Genomic DNA, 20,431 nt, shown 5'->3' on the forward strand with positions numbered 1-20,431 from the left:
AAGAAAAAGCTTGATTTAAGGGCCATTTATAGCTATTAGTTCAGGTGAAAAGAAACAAAGGCTGGAATTGGACTATACCTAAACTATTTTAGAAACATGACTTTTTCCATAAGTATTCTAATTTAGGATTGAAATAACTTTTTGAGGAGTCAAACTTGTACAATATAAATTTTAACTGATTTTAACTATTTAAGAATAAATATAATCCTTTGTATAATAGATTTTGGTAGAATACACTATTATTGACTTCAGCATAGCATGCAAATAAGATACTAGAAAGCTTTTCTCTTGAACCTAATGGATTATGGTAATTCAGTCATTTTTTCCTTTAAAATCAGTTAAAATAATTTACTGTGCTATGAAATAAAGATCTTTATTCAAATGCTTAATTAACTCCTAAACTGTATGAATAATTTATTGTTCTAACAGATCATTCCTACTTACTATTGTGCAATGAAGCTAAAAAATGCATATTTTAATCTCATCTGATTCATATGGAAAGTTTGGAGTCACACTGGTGCATCTAGCATGCAAAAATTCTTTGGTGAATATGGAAGCAGGGCACAGTAGATCTCCAAGTCAGCTGTCACCTCAGTGTGCCTTCTTTGAGGTCTGTTTTATGTGCAGGATTGTTGAGAGCTTATTTTAAACATCTCAGCTGCATGCTCCCAATTCATATCTCCTTAGCTTATGTTTTACATAGACACATGCCAAATTATATACGCAGACACACACAGACTCACACACACATGTAACTTCTCTCTCCTGGCAGAGCTCCTTTTTTCTTTCTGAACTCAAGGCTTTTGAGGAAATAAAAAGTAGCTACTTTTTACAAAAGGGCTGGGTGCATTGAACTTATATTCTTTATTTGATTGTGCAGTTAGAACAGATAAATATAGTGTTCTTCTTCCCATCTCTGCTCTTACGTTAGAGTGGGGTTGCCAAGGTGATGGTACAGCACAGTGGATTTGTTTTTATGTGGCTCAGTGAGTTCACGCTAAAAGCTAAATCAATAGCAGCAACTTCTCTCCCTGAGAACCATTCTTTCTCTATTATTTTTGTTGTCATTCTCTGGCCACATGTTCTTGCTCTGCATGTTTTATAAAACTTGGGAAGATTTCTGTCCTCATTTGGGTGGGCTAATACCTAGGGCTGGCTGTGTAAGTCAATATTTACTCAGGTAAGTGCTGTCAAACACGTTGTGCATGCTCACAAAAAAAACCTGATTGTAAAACATCTCTTTGGAATGAGATTGATTCAGAAAGCCCCAGTTATTTGCTAGATGTCCTTCAGGTTTGTTAGTGCCTAATAAGGTTTTAGGAAATGTAATTAGACAAACATTATTACAGATCTCACAAAGGTCAGGGTTAATGTCAAAATTTGTTGTAATTCTTTGTCAAAAAAATGCAGTGCCCTTTAGGATGTTGAGCCAATATTAATACAGAAAATTTTCATTAAGGTTATAAGCCCATCTTTTGTTTTATATATGGTGGAATGTGCTAAGAGTACAATGTTTTAGCTTTTTCTTTGCAAAGGCAATGACTGTGTAAAGATGTGGCTGGTCATTTGTTCTTTCAGTGATCAAGTATATATTGAGTATCTATCTATCCTTTAAGCCTGTACTAGGAAACCGGGGATGTTGGATATGAGCTTAAATCCAGTACGTTCTCTGTCTTCATGGAACTTAGAGTCTAGTTAGGGAAGATAGACATGGATCAGACAACCACTCAAACTAGTATAAAATTGCAACTATGCAGTGCAATGAAAGCCTGTAATTGGGGATTTGACAAGGAGCCCAGCAAAGGCTTCTTGGAGGAAATAACACGGTTGAGATCTAAACACTGACTAGGAATCCAAGCAAAATGAGAAGGGGAAGGTGATCAGGCTGAGAAGACAACTGCATGAAGACCCCTGTGGGCAAGAGTATGGCAAATACAAGAGCCTGGGAGAAGGCAAGAGTGCTGGGATTGAGGTAGGAAGGAGAACACGATAAAAGGGGAGTCTGGAAAAAATGTTTTCAGGTAAGATCATGAAGGGACTTGGCTTTGTTAGAGAACTTTATCTTTGTTCTTATACAAATTGAAAACATTTAAGGGTTTTAACAAGTATTTCTAGAGGAAGGAGAGCAGAAAGATATGGGTAGGCCAGTTGAATACTTCCTATATTGCAGTACGTCAGGGCATGCCTTGGTCCAGTGCAAACGTAGTGGGTAAAGGAGGATGGAATAAATTCAAGAGATCTTTAGAAGGCAAAGTCAAAAGAATTTGGAGTTGGATAAGATAGAGGGAGTGAGGGAGGAAGAGTCAATGCTAGTTTTCTGACTTTACACATTGATATGTGGTGGTTCCATTGAGACAGGCAACAGCACAGGAGAGCAGGTATGGTGGAGGGAGATTATGAGCTAGTCCTCAGGCATACTAGGTTTGAGACACCTTTGTGACATACAGAGGATATATAAGAAACTATATGTATGAATCTAGATCTTAGAGGTACATCTGAAGATATAATTTGTAAGCCTTCTAGATAGAGATGATTGGGGCCATGGGTTTAGATGAAATTATCTTAGGGAGGCTGGGTTTGACTAAACATGAAATGACAATGGTGATAATTTTCTTCCTTCAATATAAGAAGAGATAGCTACTGATTTATTTGTGTCTAAATTTCTTGAAATGATTCAAAACAGAATTCCAGTCTTTTCAAGTGATCATTCACATTTATCTACCTAGTAATAAGTACCTGAAAATGTCAGAAATTTCCAGAGCCCGGTAAAGTAAGGTTATAGGAGAAGATAGACTTGCTATGTTACCAAGTTGAGAAGGGAGTAAAAAATCAGAGCTAAATCCCTCTTTATTTGACTGGGCTAAAATAATGCCATGAATCCAATCAGCCCAACAAAACATTATACTGCTTTGAATTGGGTTAAAGTAAAAAAAAAAAATTTTTTTTTTCATTTTGTTAGGCAATTTGTTAAATAATATAGACTAAAAGCTACAATCAAACAGAACTCTCTTGTTTTCCTGCTAGGAACAAAATCTACTTTTGTTCATTTTTCACATTTATTAGTAGTGAATTCAAATACTAGTTGCTTATCCTACCATGCAGTATATTAGATTGAAGTTCAGTAGAAAGTATTTGACCTGAAGATTCACCCTGGATGAGTCTGGAATTTGGGAGATTTATTCTTGGGAAGCATTTCTCGAATGCAGAATAAACAGGGCTGTGATTAGTAGGTTCTCAGTATGTGCATGGTGGAAAAAATTATGCATTTCTTATGAATTTCTAATCATAAATTGTGAAGTATAGAATATTTATATGTAAAAATCAATATTTTAAAAATTCTTTAGTGACTGCGGAGTACAAGTCACAAAATCTATTGACAAAGAATATAATTGTAGATTAGTCCTTAACATCACAGTAGCTATGGTATTGAACAAAATGTACATTATTTTAACCCTTAGATTGTCTTCTGGCCCTGGTTTTAGTCGACTCAGTGATTAGAAGCCTCCTCAACAGAAGTTCTGCTCATACCTTCTTTGTAGTTACCTGGATACCTGCGCAAGCTCTATAGGATGCTTGTTTGACCAATGATGCCAATGGAAGTGCTTCTGCTAAACTCCAATTTTTATGCAGTGAAAATTCTAATAAAGAAATTGTTCACAAGAAGTTTAAAAAGTAGGAAGGAGGGAAAACAAAGGCTTAGCACATTCATAAAATACTTTTAATATCTGAAATTTGGCATTCAAGTGGCTGAATGACAGACCTTGGCTTGTGACCTCTTTTCCTGTGGCTTGTTATGTTGTTCCAGGAACTGGAATGTGATACTTTCACTCAGTTAAGGACTCTATACCTTCCAGTAGAGGAAGGCACTAATGTAGTGGGATTGACTGCCAGGCATGCTGAGAAGTAGCCTCCAGTGGCATCTGTGAGCCCAGGTTTCCCTTGATATGCAGCTTGGATATATTACTGATTAGCTCTTGAGTTCTCAACGTGGAGCAGACATTTCCCTACCTGAGAAAGGCTGTGCTCCTGATAATGTTGGATCAGGTCTCACTAGCTCATCTATGTGTGCTCTACCTGTCTTCTGATCTGTGTGCAGCCGTTCCCTTTGCCACCAGACAGACTGCCTGGCTCAGGAGATAAGAAAAAACAACTGCCTAAATTGAATCTTTTTCTTTTTTTTAATGTTTCTTTATTATATTATGTTAGTCCCCATACAGTACATCCCTGGTTTCTGATGTAAAGTTCGATGATTCATTAGTTGCGTATAATATAACATCCAGTGCACCATGTAATACGTGCCCTCCATACTACCCATCACCAGCCTATCCCATTCCCCTCCCCCCCTCTGAAGCCCTCAGTTTATTTCTCAGAGTCCATAGTCTCTCATGCTTTATTCCCCCTTCTGATTAACCCCCTTTCTTTATCCCTTTCTTCCCCTACCAATCTTCCTAGTTCTTATGTTCCATAGATGAGAGAAATCATATGATAATTGTCTTTCTCTGCTTGACTTATTTCACTTAGCATTATCTCCTCCAGTGCCGTCCATGCTGCAGCAAATGTTGAGAAATCGTTCGTTCCGATAGCTGAGTAATATTCCATTGTATATATGGACCACAACTTCTTAATCCAGTCATCTGTTAAGGGGCATCTAGGTTCCTTCCACGATTTAGCTATTGTGGACGATGCTGCTATGAACATTGGGGTGCATATGGCCCTTCTCTTCACTATGTCTGTCTCTTTGGGGTAAATACTCAGTAGTGCAATGACTGGGTCATAGGGTAGCTCAATTTTTAACTTTTTAAGGGACCTCCACACTGTTTTCCAGAGTGGCTGTACCAACTTGCATTCCCACCAACAATGTAGGAGGGATCCCCTTTCCCCACATCCTCTCCAGCAATTGTTGTTTCTTGCCTTGTCAATTTTTGCCATTCTAACTGGCCTAAGGTGGTATCTTAGTGTGGTTTTGATTTGAATTTCCCTGATGGCTAATGATGTTGAACATTTTTTCGTGTGTCTGTTAGCCATTTGTATGTCTTCATTGGAAAAGTGTCTGTTCATATCTTCTGCCCATTTTATGATTTGTTTATTTGTTTCTCACATATTGAGTTTGAGAAGTTCTTTATAGATCTTGGATACCAGTCTTTTATCTGTAGCATCATTTGCAAATATATTCTCCCATTCCGTGGGCTGCCTCTTAGTTTTTTTGACTGTTTCCTTGGCTGTGCAGAAGCTTTTTATCTTGATGAAGTCCTACAAGTTCATTTTATCTTTTGTTTCTCTTGCCTTTGGAGATGTGTCATGAAAAAGTTGCTTTGGCTGTGTCGTAGAGGTTGCTGCCTATGTTCTCCTCTAGGGTTTTGATGGATTCCTGTCTCACATTGAGGTCTTTCATCCATTTGGAGTTTATCTTTGTGTATGGTGTGAGAGAGTGGTCAAGTTTCATTCTTTTGCATGTAGCTGTCCAATTTTCCCAGCACCATTTATTGAAGAGACTGTCTTTTTTTCCACCAGATGTTTTTCCTGCTTTATCAAAGATTAGTTGCCCAAAGAGCCGAGGGTCCATTTCTGGGTTCTCTATTCTGTTCCATTGGTCTATGTGTCTGTTTTTGTGCCAGTACCATGCTGTCTTTGTGATCACAGCTTTGTAGTATAGCTCGAAATCCGGCATTGTGATGCCCCCAGCTTTGTTTTTCCTTTTCAACAGTTCCTTGGCGATTTGGGCCCTTTTCTGGTTCCATACAAATTTAAGGACTATTTGTTCCAGTTCTTTGAAAAATGTCATTGGTATTTTGATCGGGATAGCATTGAAAGTGTAGATTGCTCTGGGTAGCATGGACATTTTAACTATGTTAATTCTTCTGACCATGAGCATGGAATGTTTTCCCATCTTTTTATGTCTTCCTCAATGTCTTTCAAGAGTGATTTATAGTTTCTAGAATATAGGTCCTTTACGAATCTGGTTAAGTTAATTCCAAGGTAACGTATGGTTTTTGGTGCTATTGTAAATGGGATGGATTCCCTAATTTCTCTTTCTTCAGTCTCATTATTCGTGTGTAGAAATGCAACTGATCTCTGAGCATTGATTTTGTATCCCGCCACATTACTGAATTGCTTTATAACTTCTAGTAGTTTGGGAGTGGCTTCTTTTGGGTTTTCCATATAGAGTATCATGTCATCTGCGAAGAGAGACAGTTTGACTTCTTCTTTGCCAATTTGGATACATTTTATCCCTTTTTGCTGTCTGATTGCTGTTGCAAGGACTTCTAGTACTATGTTGAATAATAATGGCGAGAGTGGGCATCCTTGTCGTGTTCCTGATCTTAAGGGAAAGGCTTCCAGCTTTTCCCCATTGAGAATGATATTTGCTGTAGGCTTTTCATAGATGGTTTTTATGAAATTGAGGAATGTACCCTCTATCCCTAAACTCTGAGGAGTTTTAATCAGGAAAGGATGCTATATTTTGTCAAATGCTTTTTCTGCATCTATTGAGAGAATCATATGATTTTTGAATTTTTCCTTCTGGATAAAATCTAGGACACTGATCGATTTGCAAATGTTGAACCACCCTTGCATCCCAGGAATGAATCCCACTTGGTCATGAGGGATAATCTTTTTAATGTACTGTTGGATTCTATTAGGAAGCATCTTGTTGAGGATTTTGGCATCCATATTCATTAGGGAAATCGGTCTGTAATTCTCCTTTTTGATGGGGTCTTTGCCTCGTTTGGGGATCCAAGTAATATTGGCCTCATGGAATGAGTTGGGTAGCTTTCCTTCTGTTTCTATTTTTTGAAATAGCTTTAGGAGAATAGGTATTATTTCTTCTTTGAATGTTTGGTAGAATTCCCCAGGAAAACCATCCGGGCCTGGAGTTTTGTTATTTGGAAGGTTGTTTATCACTGACTCAATTTCTTCATAATTAATTGGCCTGTTTAAGAAATCAATTTCTTCCTGTTTCAATCTTGGTACTTTATAGGTTTCCAGGAAGTCCTCCATCTCTTCCAGATTGCTTAATTTATTGGCCTAAAGCTGTTGATAAAAGTTTCTAATAATCCTTACAATTTCATTTGTGTTGGTTGTGACCTCTCTTTTTTCATTCATAATCTTATTAATTTGGGTCCTTTCTCTTTTCTTTTGGATAAGTCTTGCCAGTGGTCTGTCAATTTTATTAATTCCCTCAAAGAACCAGCTTCTAGTTCTGTTGTTCTGCTCTACTGTACTCCTGGTTTCTCATTCATTGATTTATGCTCTAATCTTGGTCAACTGCTTCCTCATGCATGAATTAGGCCTATCCCTCTGTTGCTCTTCCAGCTTCATGAAGTGAGAATATAAAAACTGCATTTTAGATTTTTCTATTCTTTTGAGTGTGGCTTGGATGGCTATGTATTTTCCCCTTAGGACTGCCTTTGCAGTATCCCATAGGTTTTGGACCGTTGTGTTTTCATTCTCGTTGGTCTCCATAAATTGTTTAAACTGATTTTTGACTTCCTGGTTTATCAAATCATTCCTGAGCAGGATGGTTCTTAGTCTCCAAGTGTTTGAGTTTCTTCCAAATTTTTCCTTGTGGTTGAGTTCCAATTTCAAAGCGTTGTGGTCTGAGAATATGCAGGGAATAATTTCAGTCTTTTCGTACCGGTTGAGACCTGTTTTGTGCCCCAGAACATGGTCTATTCTTGAGAACGTTCCATGGGCATTAGTATAGAATGAGCATTCTTTGGTTCTGGGGTGTAGTGTTCTATATATATCTATGAGGTCTCCCATAACCTACATTCTTGCGTGTGGATTTTTTTAAGTCCAGATTCTATTTTAGCTTTCTCTTCTACTAACCCATCCTCCAATTTGCTGATATGTTCTTCTGCCTCATTCACCCTGGCCGTCAGAACCTCTAGTTTTGACTGCATTTGGCTCATAGAATTTTTAATTTCTGCCAGATTCGCTCTCATTTCCACCCTTAGAGATTCTATATTCTCATTAACATTTTCGTTAATACTTTTTTCAAGTCTACACATCATCTTGACCATTGTTACTCTGAATTCCATTTCTGATAATTTGTTTATATCCATATCCATTAGTTCTGTGGCAGAGGCCACAGACTCATTGTCTTTTCTTTGCTTGGGGGGGATTTCTCCTTCTCGTCATTCTGATGAGGAGAGGTTGCGGGGTTGTCTAGAGCCCAAATTATTGACCAAGACCCAGGCAGTGCACACTTGTTTTATAGGGACCTTAGGGATATGGGCTTCTTGATTTGATTTTTCAGCCTGCCTTTTGGGGGAGGGGCCTGTCACGCTGATACTGAGGCAACCCTATTTGGGTAGAGTCTCCAAGTCCCCTGGGAGGGGAGATGGGGATGGGCACTCTGTGAGCTGGTATTTCTAGGCTTTTGTTCTCTGGCGGCTTTTCCTGGCAGTTCGCTGTGCCTCTTCTGAGAGTCAGAGCAGCAGTGGCTGAATCTCAGCCTCTGTCTCAGAATAGAGGGATCGCAGACCGTTCTCCATTGATGTTCTGGCCACTTTAACTCTGTTTCTGTTGGTGCTGCTCAACCCTGCAGCGTCCCGGGATGTGTGCCCCACACCCGGCATCCTAGCCCTCACTTCCAGGGCTGGTGCGTCTCTGTCCTTTCTTTTTCTAACACCACCAGCCGCCAGCCGCCCTCGTGCACTCCAGAGCTCCCGGTCTCAGTCTGGTTCCAGTGAGCGCACCAGAGCTCCATTTTAGTCTGGTCGCACACATTCCTGGGCTCACAGTCTCAGTCTGCTCTCTCTGGGGTGCCAATCTTCAAGTCCGCCCGCTCCCCTGTACAGGTGGCTATTGCTTCCCGGCACCCGAATGCAGCGGCTCCCTCCCCCTTCCATTTATCTTCCGATATCTGTGCGCGGTTTCACGGCTCCTGGCTTCGTACCTCAATACTCAGCGCTGGAGATGTTCATTTGTAGAGATCCAGATGTATCTTCCTGTATCTCAGGCTGATTCCATGGATGTTCAGGCTGGTATGGTACCTATCGACTCAGGAGACCAGCTGAAAAGGGGGTCTCCCACTCCTCTGCCATCTTAACTCCTCCGAAATTGAATCTTGATCCCAGCAATTCCAATCTGTGCAAAATTGAGCAAGTACCTTAACCTCTTTATATCACGTTTTTCCCATTTAAATAATGGGGGTATTTGTAAAACTCATCTCACAGCGTATTTGTGAGGATTAAAAATGTTGTGAGGATTAAAAAAATGACTAAATGCATGTAAAGTACACAGAACGATAGTGTTTGGTGTTGTTACTGTTATTATTACTTAGTTCATGCTAAATTTGAAGTCCTAATCAGCATTTATTCACATTCATCATGAAGTGTCCCTTTGCACTCTACGTTAGTAAGCATGGAATCTCAATGATGCAATGCACTTCATTTGGAAAGAAAAATCTTGTAATTGACCTCTTTCCAAATCTTTCTTCACTGTGGTCACTGAAGGTCCTCTCTCTCTTTCCTCCCACACTTGGTCTTACCCCATACACCTCATTCCCGCCCCTTCTTTCTTGAATTCTTCCAGACTCTACCTCTTTCACTGTATGCTAGACCAATTACATAAGTAATGATTTTCAGAGGACAGCGTGTGGTATGTATGTCTGAGTGTGTATGTGTAATATGAAGAACAAAGACAAAGTTGTTTTATGCAAATATTAAGACAATTATGTCTTACACAGTGTCATTGTTGTAGCTTTTATAATGAGTGCAACCCTTGGAAGGAATTTTGTGACCATCAACCAGGATGCCAAATTTTAGAGAGTGGGAAGGTACAGCACTGCCTCCAGGATCCAACCTAACACAGTCTGAAATTATCATTCCTTTCCAACTACATCCTTTTCATTCTATTTTAATTATTATGCTTTTGCATTGGTGTCTAAAATGCTCATCCTGTAATAATGATTTTATAAGAAAGGAGCCTATGAATGAAGTAGAGGTGTTTCTTTTCCTTAAGATGTTTTTATTTTTTCTTTCAGAAGTAGTTCTAATTGTGGTTAAATAAATATATTTAATGCAAACATATAAAATATAAATCTTCTCTTCTTGTGTCCTCACTTCAAGTAAAATAACTTTCTGTTGACTAAGTCAAGTGCAATTTATGTGTTCTGTTTGGACATAATTCAGTGTGAGACTTGGTCTGTTCTTTCTCATGGTGAATTTTGGGTTTGAGGTGCTTTCTGCAGACAATTCACAATAGACTGCTAGATGTGACTGTTGGTTTCATTTCAATGATTTTGAAAAAGCTGTGTTTAGAAGTCAGGTGCAAGGTGGATATTCAAATTTTTGTAGAAAAGTATGTAGCCTTAGCAGTGGATCTAAGATTTGCTCTGCTCAGCCCTCTGCTTTGAAGTCATGTTTCTCCATTTCCTCACAGAATTTCTGAGAGAAAGGGAAACCTTTCTATCTTCAGTTGCGCTGCTTGTTACTTCAAGAGAAGCTTTTCTGAAATGACAGCTTTGGAAATATCCACTGGATTGATTGCATAGGGGGTTACCAAGGACTGAAAAGGTCTAGTTCTAAATGGATTAAAAGAAGATACATTACTTTGTATATTTCCTCAGGCATAATTAATTCACTTCAAATATTCATCCTATTACATAAAATATGTCATTTTTTGTCTTCTCTAGACTGGAACTTTCTTTCTATCCTGAAATATAATAAGCATGTGGTCCCTTGTAATGTGTCTTATTATGATTCCAGTCTTAATTATTATTCTAGCTTAACTTTAAAAATTTTTAATAGGTAGGGGCCCCTGGCTGGCTCAGTCGGTTAAGTGTCAGCTCAGGTCATTATCCTGGGGTCCTGAGATTGAGTCCCAAGTTGTGCTCCTTGCTCAGTGGAGAGCCTTCTTCTCCCTCTGCCCGTCCCCCTGCTTGTGCTTGCTCTCTTTCACATGCTCTCTCTCTCACAGAAATAAATAAAATCTTTAAAAAATTTAATGAGTAGAAGGGTAACTTCACCAACCATGTAGCATCTTTCTACTCAAGAGCACTACCTAAGAGAAGAGATAACATTGAGTTACTGCTTCTGGATGCGCTTCCTTTTGGTTCCCTGTTGGAACATCAGGTTTAGGCCCAGGACTGTAAGAGGGGACTTGAAATATTTCAGAGCTGAATTTCAGCTGAAGCTATTGTTAATTCCTCAAACATTTTATTTTACTCACCAGCACAAGAAATAACCAACTTGTTTTGTGCCTTCCAGGTATATTCATTTCAACCAAATAGAAACACTGCAGCCAGAGACCTTTGGAGACCTTCTGAAATTAGAACGACTGTAAGTGTTGACTCTTTAGACTCCTTTGCTTCTGCTTTACTTCTTCTGCTTATACAGTGTATTGACTGCCCTAGAGATCAGGACATTTTGTTGTAAGCCTAAAAAGCAAAGTCTGCACCTTTGTACTATAAGATAGAGTTACTGTAAGCCATTCTATAGTTTGAAATCAATGGAGAAAAGATGAATAACCCAATTAAAAACAGGACAAAAACAATGAACACTTCATGAAGGAGGTAAAGCCACTTTGCAAACTTATGGCAGAATCTACCACAGTTAACCATACACATCCCCTATGACCTTTCCATCCATTTCACTTCTAGTTATAGACACAATAGACTTGGACATGTATGCATGTGCAACAGAAGCGTGTTATGACAGCATCACTTCCAACATCACTTCCAGCATCTACCACAGTTAACCATACACATCCCCTATGACCTTTCCATCCATTTCACTTCTAGTTATAGACACAATAGACTTGGACATGTATGCATGTGCAACACAAGCGTGTTATGACACCATCACTTCCTCCACTCTAGAGCCACTCAAGCATCCAACAAAAAAAGAAGAGAAATAAGTTGCTACATATTCATAAAATAGAAGACTATACAGCAAATATGGCTCTCAGAAACAGTTTGAGCAAAAAAATCCAACCATTGAAAATTGCATAGTTTGATTTTGTTTTTTGAAGAAATTCAGAAACAGCAGAAACATGTGTAATAGCTAGAAGACAATGATTACCTTTGGAGAGAAGGAGGTGATGGAGAACAGCAGAGGGAGCTTCTGCAGTCTTGGTAGTTTTGTCTTGTTCTGTTTTCCCAGCTGCATTTGCTTTCAGGAAAGTCATCATGCTTCTAGCATGATGTGCGTACTTTTCTGGATGAATGTTATATTTAATAAAGCTTTATTAAGTAACAATGACAGACCAAAAGGACACTTGGACAGCCTCCTTTTGTGTTGTCTTTTATCTGATGAAGATACTCTACCCCTTCATTTCCTCTAGTACCTTATATTAACAAATTAATTGTGATTTTAGCAGAAGATATGGATTTTTTATGAGCAGAAAGTGCAGAATAATGTAGCTAAACTTAATCGGGAATCAGTTTGAATTAAAATATATCTGAAAAGAAATTGTAATTAGGAGTCTGTAGATTTTGAAAAGGATGCCCTTTCATACTGATACAAGAAATAGACCAGTAAAATTAAAAGATAAAAAGAGCTAATCAACCACTTTCCTATGCCATCACTCCAAACTTATTTGCATATAGAAGTATGGGAATTGTAATGCATGAAATTGCATTGTTTGGATTTGTATGCTTGTTTTGCTGAAGTCATGTAATGGAGGAGGGAGCTATACCCATTTCCTGCTCCAACAGCCTTGAGCAGTGAGTTCCACCTCAGCAAATTCAAGGTTTAGCATCATGATGACTAATAACCTCAAAAAACCTAAGCCACTGATTTTAATGTTGGGGAAAGTTTTGCTGATAAATAAGCATTGCTTTCCTCCATTGAAAACTGGTAAGGGGAGATTCCTGCTCCCCAAAGTTAGATCTGGAAGCCCTCACAGGCCCTATGACAGTGATGGCAACTCCCACCTTCTGTAGGGGGCTGTTATCTTGGGATCCATGAAAAGTCTTGAAGGACTAGGGAACTGACCAAAAAAAAAAGGCTTTAACTTTTAGTTTCCTCCCTATTATGTAAATAAAAACTATATATACATATTTCTTGAAAGATCTCTGAATATATTAAGCACACTGTGTTTTTGTTATGTTTCTCTTTTTTTAGTTCTTTGAATTCCCCTACTTCTTCTGGACTTGGTTGTTCTTAGTTTTGTCTTGTGCTTTCTTTGCCGTGGTCCTGATTAAGCTCCTGTGCCTTGTGATCCTTGGTATTTATACTTGAAAACATTGGGTTGGAGGTTTAAGTTTCTCCTGTTCCCTTGTAGATAAGTCTGTTTTCTTCCAAAATTTCCCATTAGAGGTAATTTTAGTTTTGATAGTTGGGTGGGAAAATAGCAGATTTCTTCGTCTAAAATACTAGAATGTGAAAGGAAAGTCTCCCTCTTCAGTTACTGCTCCACACAAAATCTGTTACTTTTCTTTGTTAATTTTTAAAATTTCTGTAGAGAAAAACCTATAAAAATAATAAGAAATATATATATGTATAATGTGTGTAGATATACATATATAAATACACATATATACATATACATATATGTACGCACATATATAAATACATATACATATAAACACACATATGTATATATATGTAAATTTTTTTCCTCTTAGCATTTGACAGCAGCTACAAATTAATTACATTTCTCCATCCACATGTTCAGTTAACCCCATTTCCCATCCTGTCCCTCTACTCTGTTTGGTGTCTTGGGTCCCAAGCAATCAGATTGTTTCTGCTTAATATATTCTATGGGCTTCTGCTTTTTCTGTTTCATCTTCCAACCCTCTTGCATGCATTTTGTATGTTTCCAGAGTTCACTGACATTTCTTATCTGTTGATGACCTTATGCATTCTGTCCTCTTGATTGTTATGGGTTTATTTATTGTATTGACCATCTGGGCTATTATAGTTGACTTCTAAAAGAGAATGAAGCAAATTCACATGCTTACGCCACTATTTTGAGTCAGAATTCTTTTCCCTATAACTTCGAAGTGTGTTTGTTGAAATAATATTTTAAATATTAAAATTAAATGATTTTATTAAGGTACTTCTCAATTTATACAAATTTGGCATGACTTTGTCTGTAACCACACATCCTCAAGTAATGTGCATTCAGCAGTAGCAGCAACAGGATACCTAGAATGGTTCTTTACTTACTTATAGGCTTTGATAAAAACCTCCATGTGTTGCATTCATAAATATCAATGCCTACCACTTGTGTGGAATATTCTTTTCACTGGAGGCATGATGCCAATACAGGCAAGTGAAGACCTGCATCTTCATCTTTCCTATGAAGAGAAGAATTAATTTGAGACTCCTGGCTCTTTACCAAACTTAGATTTTTCTCCAGTAGATAAGCCTTATCTTTAAACAATAATAAACAATTTATTATTACATCACCAAGCAAAAAAATCTATACGCTTTTGGTGAAGCCACATGGGTTGAAATGTTCAAGCTGGTAATTTAGAGCTTGATGCACAGGCAGAAAATTGCAGTAATGCCTGTTAAAGTATACAAAATTCTGACTTTTTGTCTAATAATTCGTGGTTGGTTCGAAGAACCTGATAACTATGCCATTTCTCCCCAGGGCCACTTGCAAATTGCAAAGTGGTCAGACTATGGACATTCTTCGTAAAGCTGGATCCCTGTATTTATATTTTATATGCATACTGACCTCAAGAAGCTATAGTTTGTATATTGCGTGGTTTTCTTTTAGAATCTTTAATGAATCTCTCTTTAAAAAATGGGAAAAATATATCAAGAGGAAGAAAACCTTGGTACTCTGTAGCCATAAAGAACATTCATGGTGACTAAGAATATACTTAGCTTTATTGGTTTGGAGAGAATACCAGCTTGAAACAACATCACACGGGATGCTTTATGGAGCAGCAGGGACTGGCATCGAGTCAACCAGCCTGGAAATGTCTTCTTTATCAGGCAAGCAACTCACTAAGCCAAGGCTTTATCAAGAAGCTTCCTCAAAGTATAGGATCTGAATATGAAGTTTTCTCTACTTCTTATAAGTCTCTTGGATTTCCAATGGATATATCTTGAAATGCTAACCTAAATTTCAGGCAGAAGATACACTTTTCTCTCCTCGGAACATTAATGTTGAAAAAACTCATTCATGCAGTAGTGCAATGGCTGGATCATAGGGTAGCTCAATTTTTAACTTTTTAAGGGACCTCCACACGGTCTTCCAGAGTGGCTGTACCAACTTGCATTCCCACCAACAATGTAGGAGGGATCCCCTTTCTCCACATCCTCTCCAACAATTGTTGTTTCTTGCCTTGTCTATTTTTGCCATTCTAACTGGCGTAAGGTGGTATCTCAGTGTGGTTTTGATTTGAATTTCCTTGATGGCTAATGATTTTGAACATTTTTTCATGTGTCTGTTAGCCATTTGTATGTCTTCATTGGAAAAGTGTCTGTTCATATCTTCTGCCCATTTTTTGATTTGTTTATTTGTTTCTCGTGTATTGAGTTTGAGAAGTTCTTTGTAGATCTTGGATACCAGTCCTTTATCTGTAGTGTCATTTGCAAATATATTCTCCCATTCCGTGGGCTGCCTCTTAGTTTTTCTGACTGTTTCCTTGGATGTGCAGAAACTTTTAATCTTGATGAAGTCCCATAAATTCATTTTATCTTTTGTTTCTCTTGCCTTTGGGGATGTGTCATGAAAAAGGTTGCTTTGGCCGATGTCGTAGAGGTTGCTGCCTATGTTCTCCTCTAGAATTTTGATGGATTCCTGTCTCACATCAAGGTCTTTCATCCATTTGGAGTTTATTTTTGTGTATGGTGTGTATGTTTACCCCAAAGATACAGACGTAGTGAAGAGAAGGGCCATATGCACCCCAATGTTCATAGCAGCAATGTCCACAATAGCTAAATCGTGGAAGGAGCCGAGATGCCCTGCAACAGATGACTGGATTAAGAAGTTGTGGTCCATATATACAATGGAATATTACTCAGCAATCAGAAAGAATGAGTTCTCAACATTTGCTACAACATGGACAGCACTGGAGGAGATAATGCTTAGTGAAATAAGTCAAGCAGAGAAAGAGAACTATCATATGATTTCTCTCATCTATGGAACATAAGAACTAGAATGATCAGTAGGGGAAGAAAGGGATAAAGAAAGGGGGGGTAATCAGAAGGGGGAATGAAACATGAGAGACTATGGACTATGAGAAACAAACTGAGGGCTACAGAGGGGAGGGGGGTGGGGGAATGGGATAGACCGGTGATGGGTAGTAAGGAGGGCACATATTGCATGGTGCACTGGGTGTTATACACAACTAATGAATCATCGAGCCTTACATCGAAAACCGGGGATGTACTGTATGGTGACTAACATAATAAAAAATCGTTATTAATAAAAAAAAAAAAAAAAAAAAAAAGAAAAAACTCATTCATGGCTTCATTTGTTTGATAACACATATATTTCTGTCACAAGAAAGAGATCAGTCTTTGTATCAATTTCAGTGCAATGGATTCCGCTAATTTTCTTTTTAACCAAACATCTTTGACAGAAAACAGCAGCAAATGATTATTATATGAACTTTTCCAGTACAGGAAGAGGTGCTTTTTAGGTCTTGCTGGGAGTAAAGCAATCAAAGTGACACTTCCATAAGCAGAACTCAATAGACAGTCAGCAGAAGCATTTTGTAGATTAACTTCACAGAAGTTGGAAAGAAGAAAGAGAAAAAGGAAAGCACAGGCCTCAGTTTTGCACCCCTGCTGAATCGTACCACTGAAATGCTACTACTGTTTTAACGCTGTCACTGACATAGTAATCTAGGAGATAAATAATAATAATTATTATAATAATAAGCTCATTTTAGAGACAAAGGAACTGAGGTTTAGAGAGATTAATCTACTTGAAAACAAATAGTTATAGAAATAACAAGTAGCAATAGTATCTGATTTGGTAACCCCAATAATATGTATGACATAAACTAATGTTGAAATAACATTAATTTGGACATTTTGTCACTGTACAAAATGAAGGAAAATTTTTGACAATGATTTTTCAATATTTACATACCTTGCTTCAAAATCTGTAATGATGAAAATGGTTTGCATTTTTCTTGATTTGTTTTGCCTGTTAAACAATTAATTGGGTCTACTTGGCTTGGGAAATAGATAACATCTTTCAATCTCTGATTATTGATGCAATTTCCAGCCTTTTAAATATGTTAAGAGAATAATCAGCAACCTTTTTACTATTGTTATCACACTGGACTCTACTAGTTGTAAAATAGTGAAATAAGATTGTAGTCCAGCAAAAAAACACATGAATAAGTTGTCCAAATTATGTGGCTTTCCCCAAAGTTCAGCTGCAATGTACTACAAGCTACTTCTCCATTATTAAATTCTATTCCAATATCTCCTGAGATATGGATATATATATATTAGGGTTTGTGGAGAATGAGAATTACTGTGTGTAACTTCTGCCTGTATACCCATCTTAACCTAACTGTTCACTGTTTATTCTCTAGTCATTGTTTCTGAATTTGGTGAATTGGGTGGGGCAGGGGAAAATGGGTATAAGGAACTAAAATAGTAAGGACCAGGAAAAAAAATTACATCTACTCAGTTGTGCATCAAATTCCAAAGCCATAAAAATATTTTGACTCCTGCTGACACCTGTTACCTTAATCCCTAATAGATAAAATAGTTAAAATTAAGCTAAAACCATACATTGCTAGGAAAACATGATCAGATAATGTTATTTAATTTTGAGATGGGGCACTAGTCATAAATCAGGACGCGGAGGCTGGATGTAGCTAATTGTTAACATTTTCTACACATTATTGGATTATTTATGCTCATTTCCCACAGTCTTTGGAAATAAATGGCGTGTAGCTTTCCTCTGTTTTGTAGACTACTGTTTTGTCCTCTCTTCATACATGTGCTCTTTGTTGAATATGTTTTCAGCGGTGCTAGTGAGCAGATGAACCCTAGCTGGTGATTTGCTACATAGTTTCTCTCGTCACAGTGGCAAGAAGTGTATGGCCAGGGCCCCGCTCAGGGAACCCAAACCAGTGCAGGACCAAGCAGGTGGAAGAAAGGGTAAAAATACTGTGGCCTGGGCCTCCTCCATGGGCAAAAGAGCCTGGGATGTGCTTTCCTGTGATCTGCCTGGAGTGGGGACGTGGGCATGGATTTGAAAGGGAACAGGCAAATGCTTGGCTGAGCCAGGGACCACAGCAGCACCAAATGGAACTGCCGTTTAGCAAAACTGCTGCTGGCCAGCAAGTGAAAGTAAACAAAGGGTTGCCATCCGCGGGATCCAGTTAATCATGGTTCTCTTGCAGGCTGCTGCAGTCATACATTATTGTGCCATTCTTTTTGATGAATACATTCTCTACCTTGATATCCTGTGTGTTTAAAGACGTATTTCCGTGATTTTTCTCCTTAGCATTTGTAATCTCTAACTCAATAAAACCAAAAATTCAAAAAACCATGGATGAGAAAATACATGCATGTAAATCTTTAAAACCGTGCTTGCATAAACGACACTCTTGTTTTGTGTTTGCCCTCTCTCACTGAAATACTTTTAGAAATGTATATGGATTCAATATTCTTTTTTTTTTAAGTCTCCCAAAGCATCATTACTGTGTTGTGATTCAAAGTTATCTTTTGTTTTTCAGGTTTTTGCATAACAACAAATTATCTAAAATCCCGGCTGGGAGCTTTTCTCATCTGAATTCATTAAAGAGACTGTAAGTGAAAGCAAGTGCACACACACAAAAACCTTATGATTTCCCCCAAATAAATAAGTCCCAAGCCATGATTTGCCTTTGTCTCCTTTGGCCATGAAAGATCGTTGCAATTCTAGCACGTAAGGGAGAAAATGGTTTCGTTAACTGCAGAGTGATAGAGGACGCAGACAGTCTACCACGCTTTCATGTATTCTCTTAGAAGTGACATTCAAAAGGAATATTGAAGATAGAAGTTTCCTCGGTTCTCAGTAATTTCCTTGCTAGTCAAATCTAAAGACTCCCAAGACTTCCTTTTCCTTTAACTTTTATTTAAAAAGAGATGTGAGTAGTTCCAAGGAAAGTCTAACTCCTCTGGCCAGGCTTCAGAAGTTTTCCCTCGTTGCACGTATGGTTACTGGTACAGTTCATTTCTTCTACACTAAACAATTCAGAGCAAACCTCCCAATTCTGTTTGAGCCTCCAACTGCCTCACTTTTCTCTCTGCCTGTGTGAATCACTCGCCTTTACCCTGATCTGTCTCTTCAGCTGATCCCTGGGTATACTTCTGCATTGTTGATGGATTTGGGGTTGTTGTGTTTTCCCTTGGTAAGTCCCAGTTATCAGGTAAAAGTCCAATGTCCTGCTTCTCAGAGCTCTTGGAGGGCATGGAGTGGAAAAACCACAAATGAGTATCTCTCAGCTGTCTTGGAGGTCACGTTGTTGCTGGTGTCTTTCTGGTGTGATGTGCCCAGGTCTAGTCGATGGGCGAGGGAATGTTAAGATTAAATAGATATCAGAACATCAGGGGAAATAAATGTGTGTTTAATTGGTGCCTGGAAATAATGCTTGGAATCATTGCATTGCAAGGATCATGAATAATCAGGAGGACCATTCATCCAGCCTCAGTCCATTTTATCCAGTGGGTATTCTCTGTCTACCTTCATCACAGTTCTCATAGCAGATGCTACCTTGCAGTCTTTTCTCCTTGGGCTGTGCTCTTTGTGCTCAGACCCACAGCTACTTGATGATTCTCCTTTTCTGTCCAAATTTCCTTACTTCTCAGAACTGGTTGCACCACAGCTATTTGAAATAGTATGCACATCGATTCTTGTTTGTTGTTATAAAAGACTTTCTCTTTTAGAGCAGTTCACAGAAAGTACTGACACTTCCCACATACCTTCTGCTCCCACACAGCCTCCCCCACTATCATTCTCCACTGGAGTGGTACATTTATTGAAATTCATACCCCATAATCACTCATAGTCCATAGTTTATCTTAGGGTTCACTCTTGGTAGTGAACATTGTATGAGTTTACACAAAGGTATAATGACATATATCATTGCTGTAATTTCATACGGAATCTTTCCACTGCCCTCAAAATCCTCTGTGTTCCACCAATTCATCCTCTGCCCTCCCAACCTCTGGCACTAAACATTTTACTGTCTCCATAGTTTTGTCTTCTCTCGAATGTCATATAGTTGGAATCATTCAGTATGCAGCCTTTTCAGATTAGCTTCTCTAGTTTAGTAATAGGCATTTAAGATTCTTCCATATCTTTTCATGGCTTACCAGCTAATTTCTTTTTAGTGCTGAATAATATTCCATTGTCTAGATGTACCAGTTTCTTTATCCATTCACTACTGGAGGACATTTGTTTTCTTCCAAATTTTGGCAATTATATATAAAGCTGCTATAAACATTCATGTGTAGGTTTTTGAGGGGACATAACTTGCACTTCCTTTGGATAAATACTAAAGAGCATG

At 38.2% G+C, this 20,431-nt stretch overlaps 1 protein-coding gene across 2 annotated transcripts in view; it reads left to right on the forward strand.

Annotated features, from left to right (window-relative positions):
- PXDNL (peroxidasin like) overlaps nt 1-20,431 on the forward strand; it is a 428,875-nt gene that overhangs the window by 278,323 nt on the left and 130,121 nt on the right. For both annotated transcript variants that reach the window (XM_045789101.2, XM_087864880.1), the window contains exons 5-6: nt 11,214-11,285; nt 18,617-18,688. In XM_045789101.2, coding sequence (XP_045645057.2) covers nt 11,214-11,285; nt 18,617-18,688 — 144 coding nt within the window. The remainder of the gene's footprint in view (nt 1-11,213; nt 11,286-18,616; nt 18,689-20,431) is intronic.

The sequence above is a fragment of the Ursus americanus genome, chromosome 9 (assembly GCF_024610735.1).
Source record: "Ursus americanus isolate L20-20 chromosome 9, mUrsAme1.1.p, whole genome shotgun sequence".
Lineage (NCBI taxonomy): Eukaryota > Metazoa > Chordata > Mammalia > Carnivora > Ursidae > Ursus > Ursus americanus.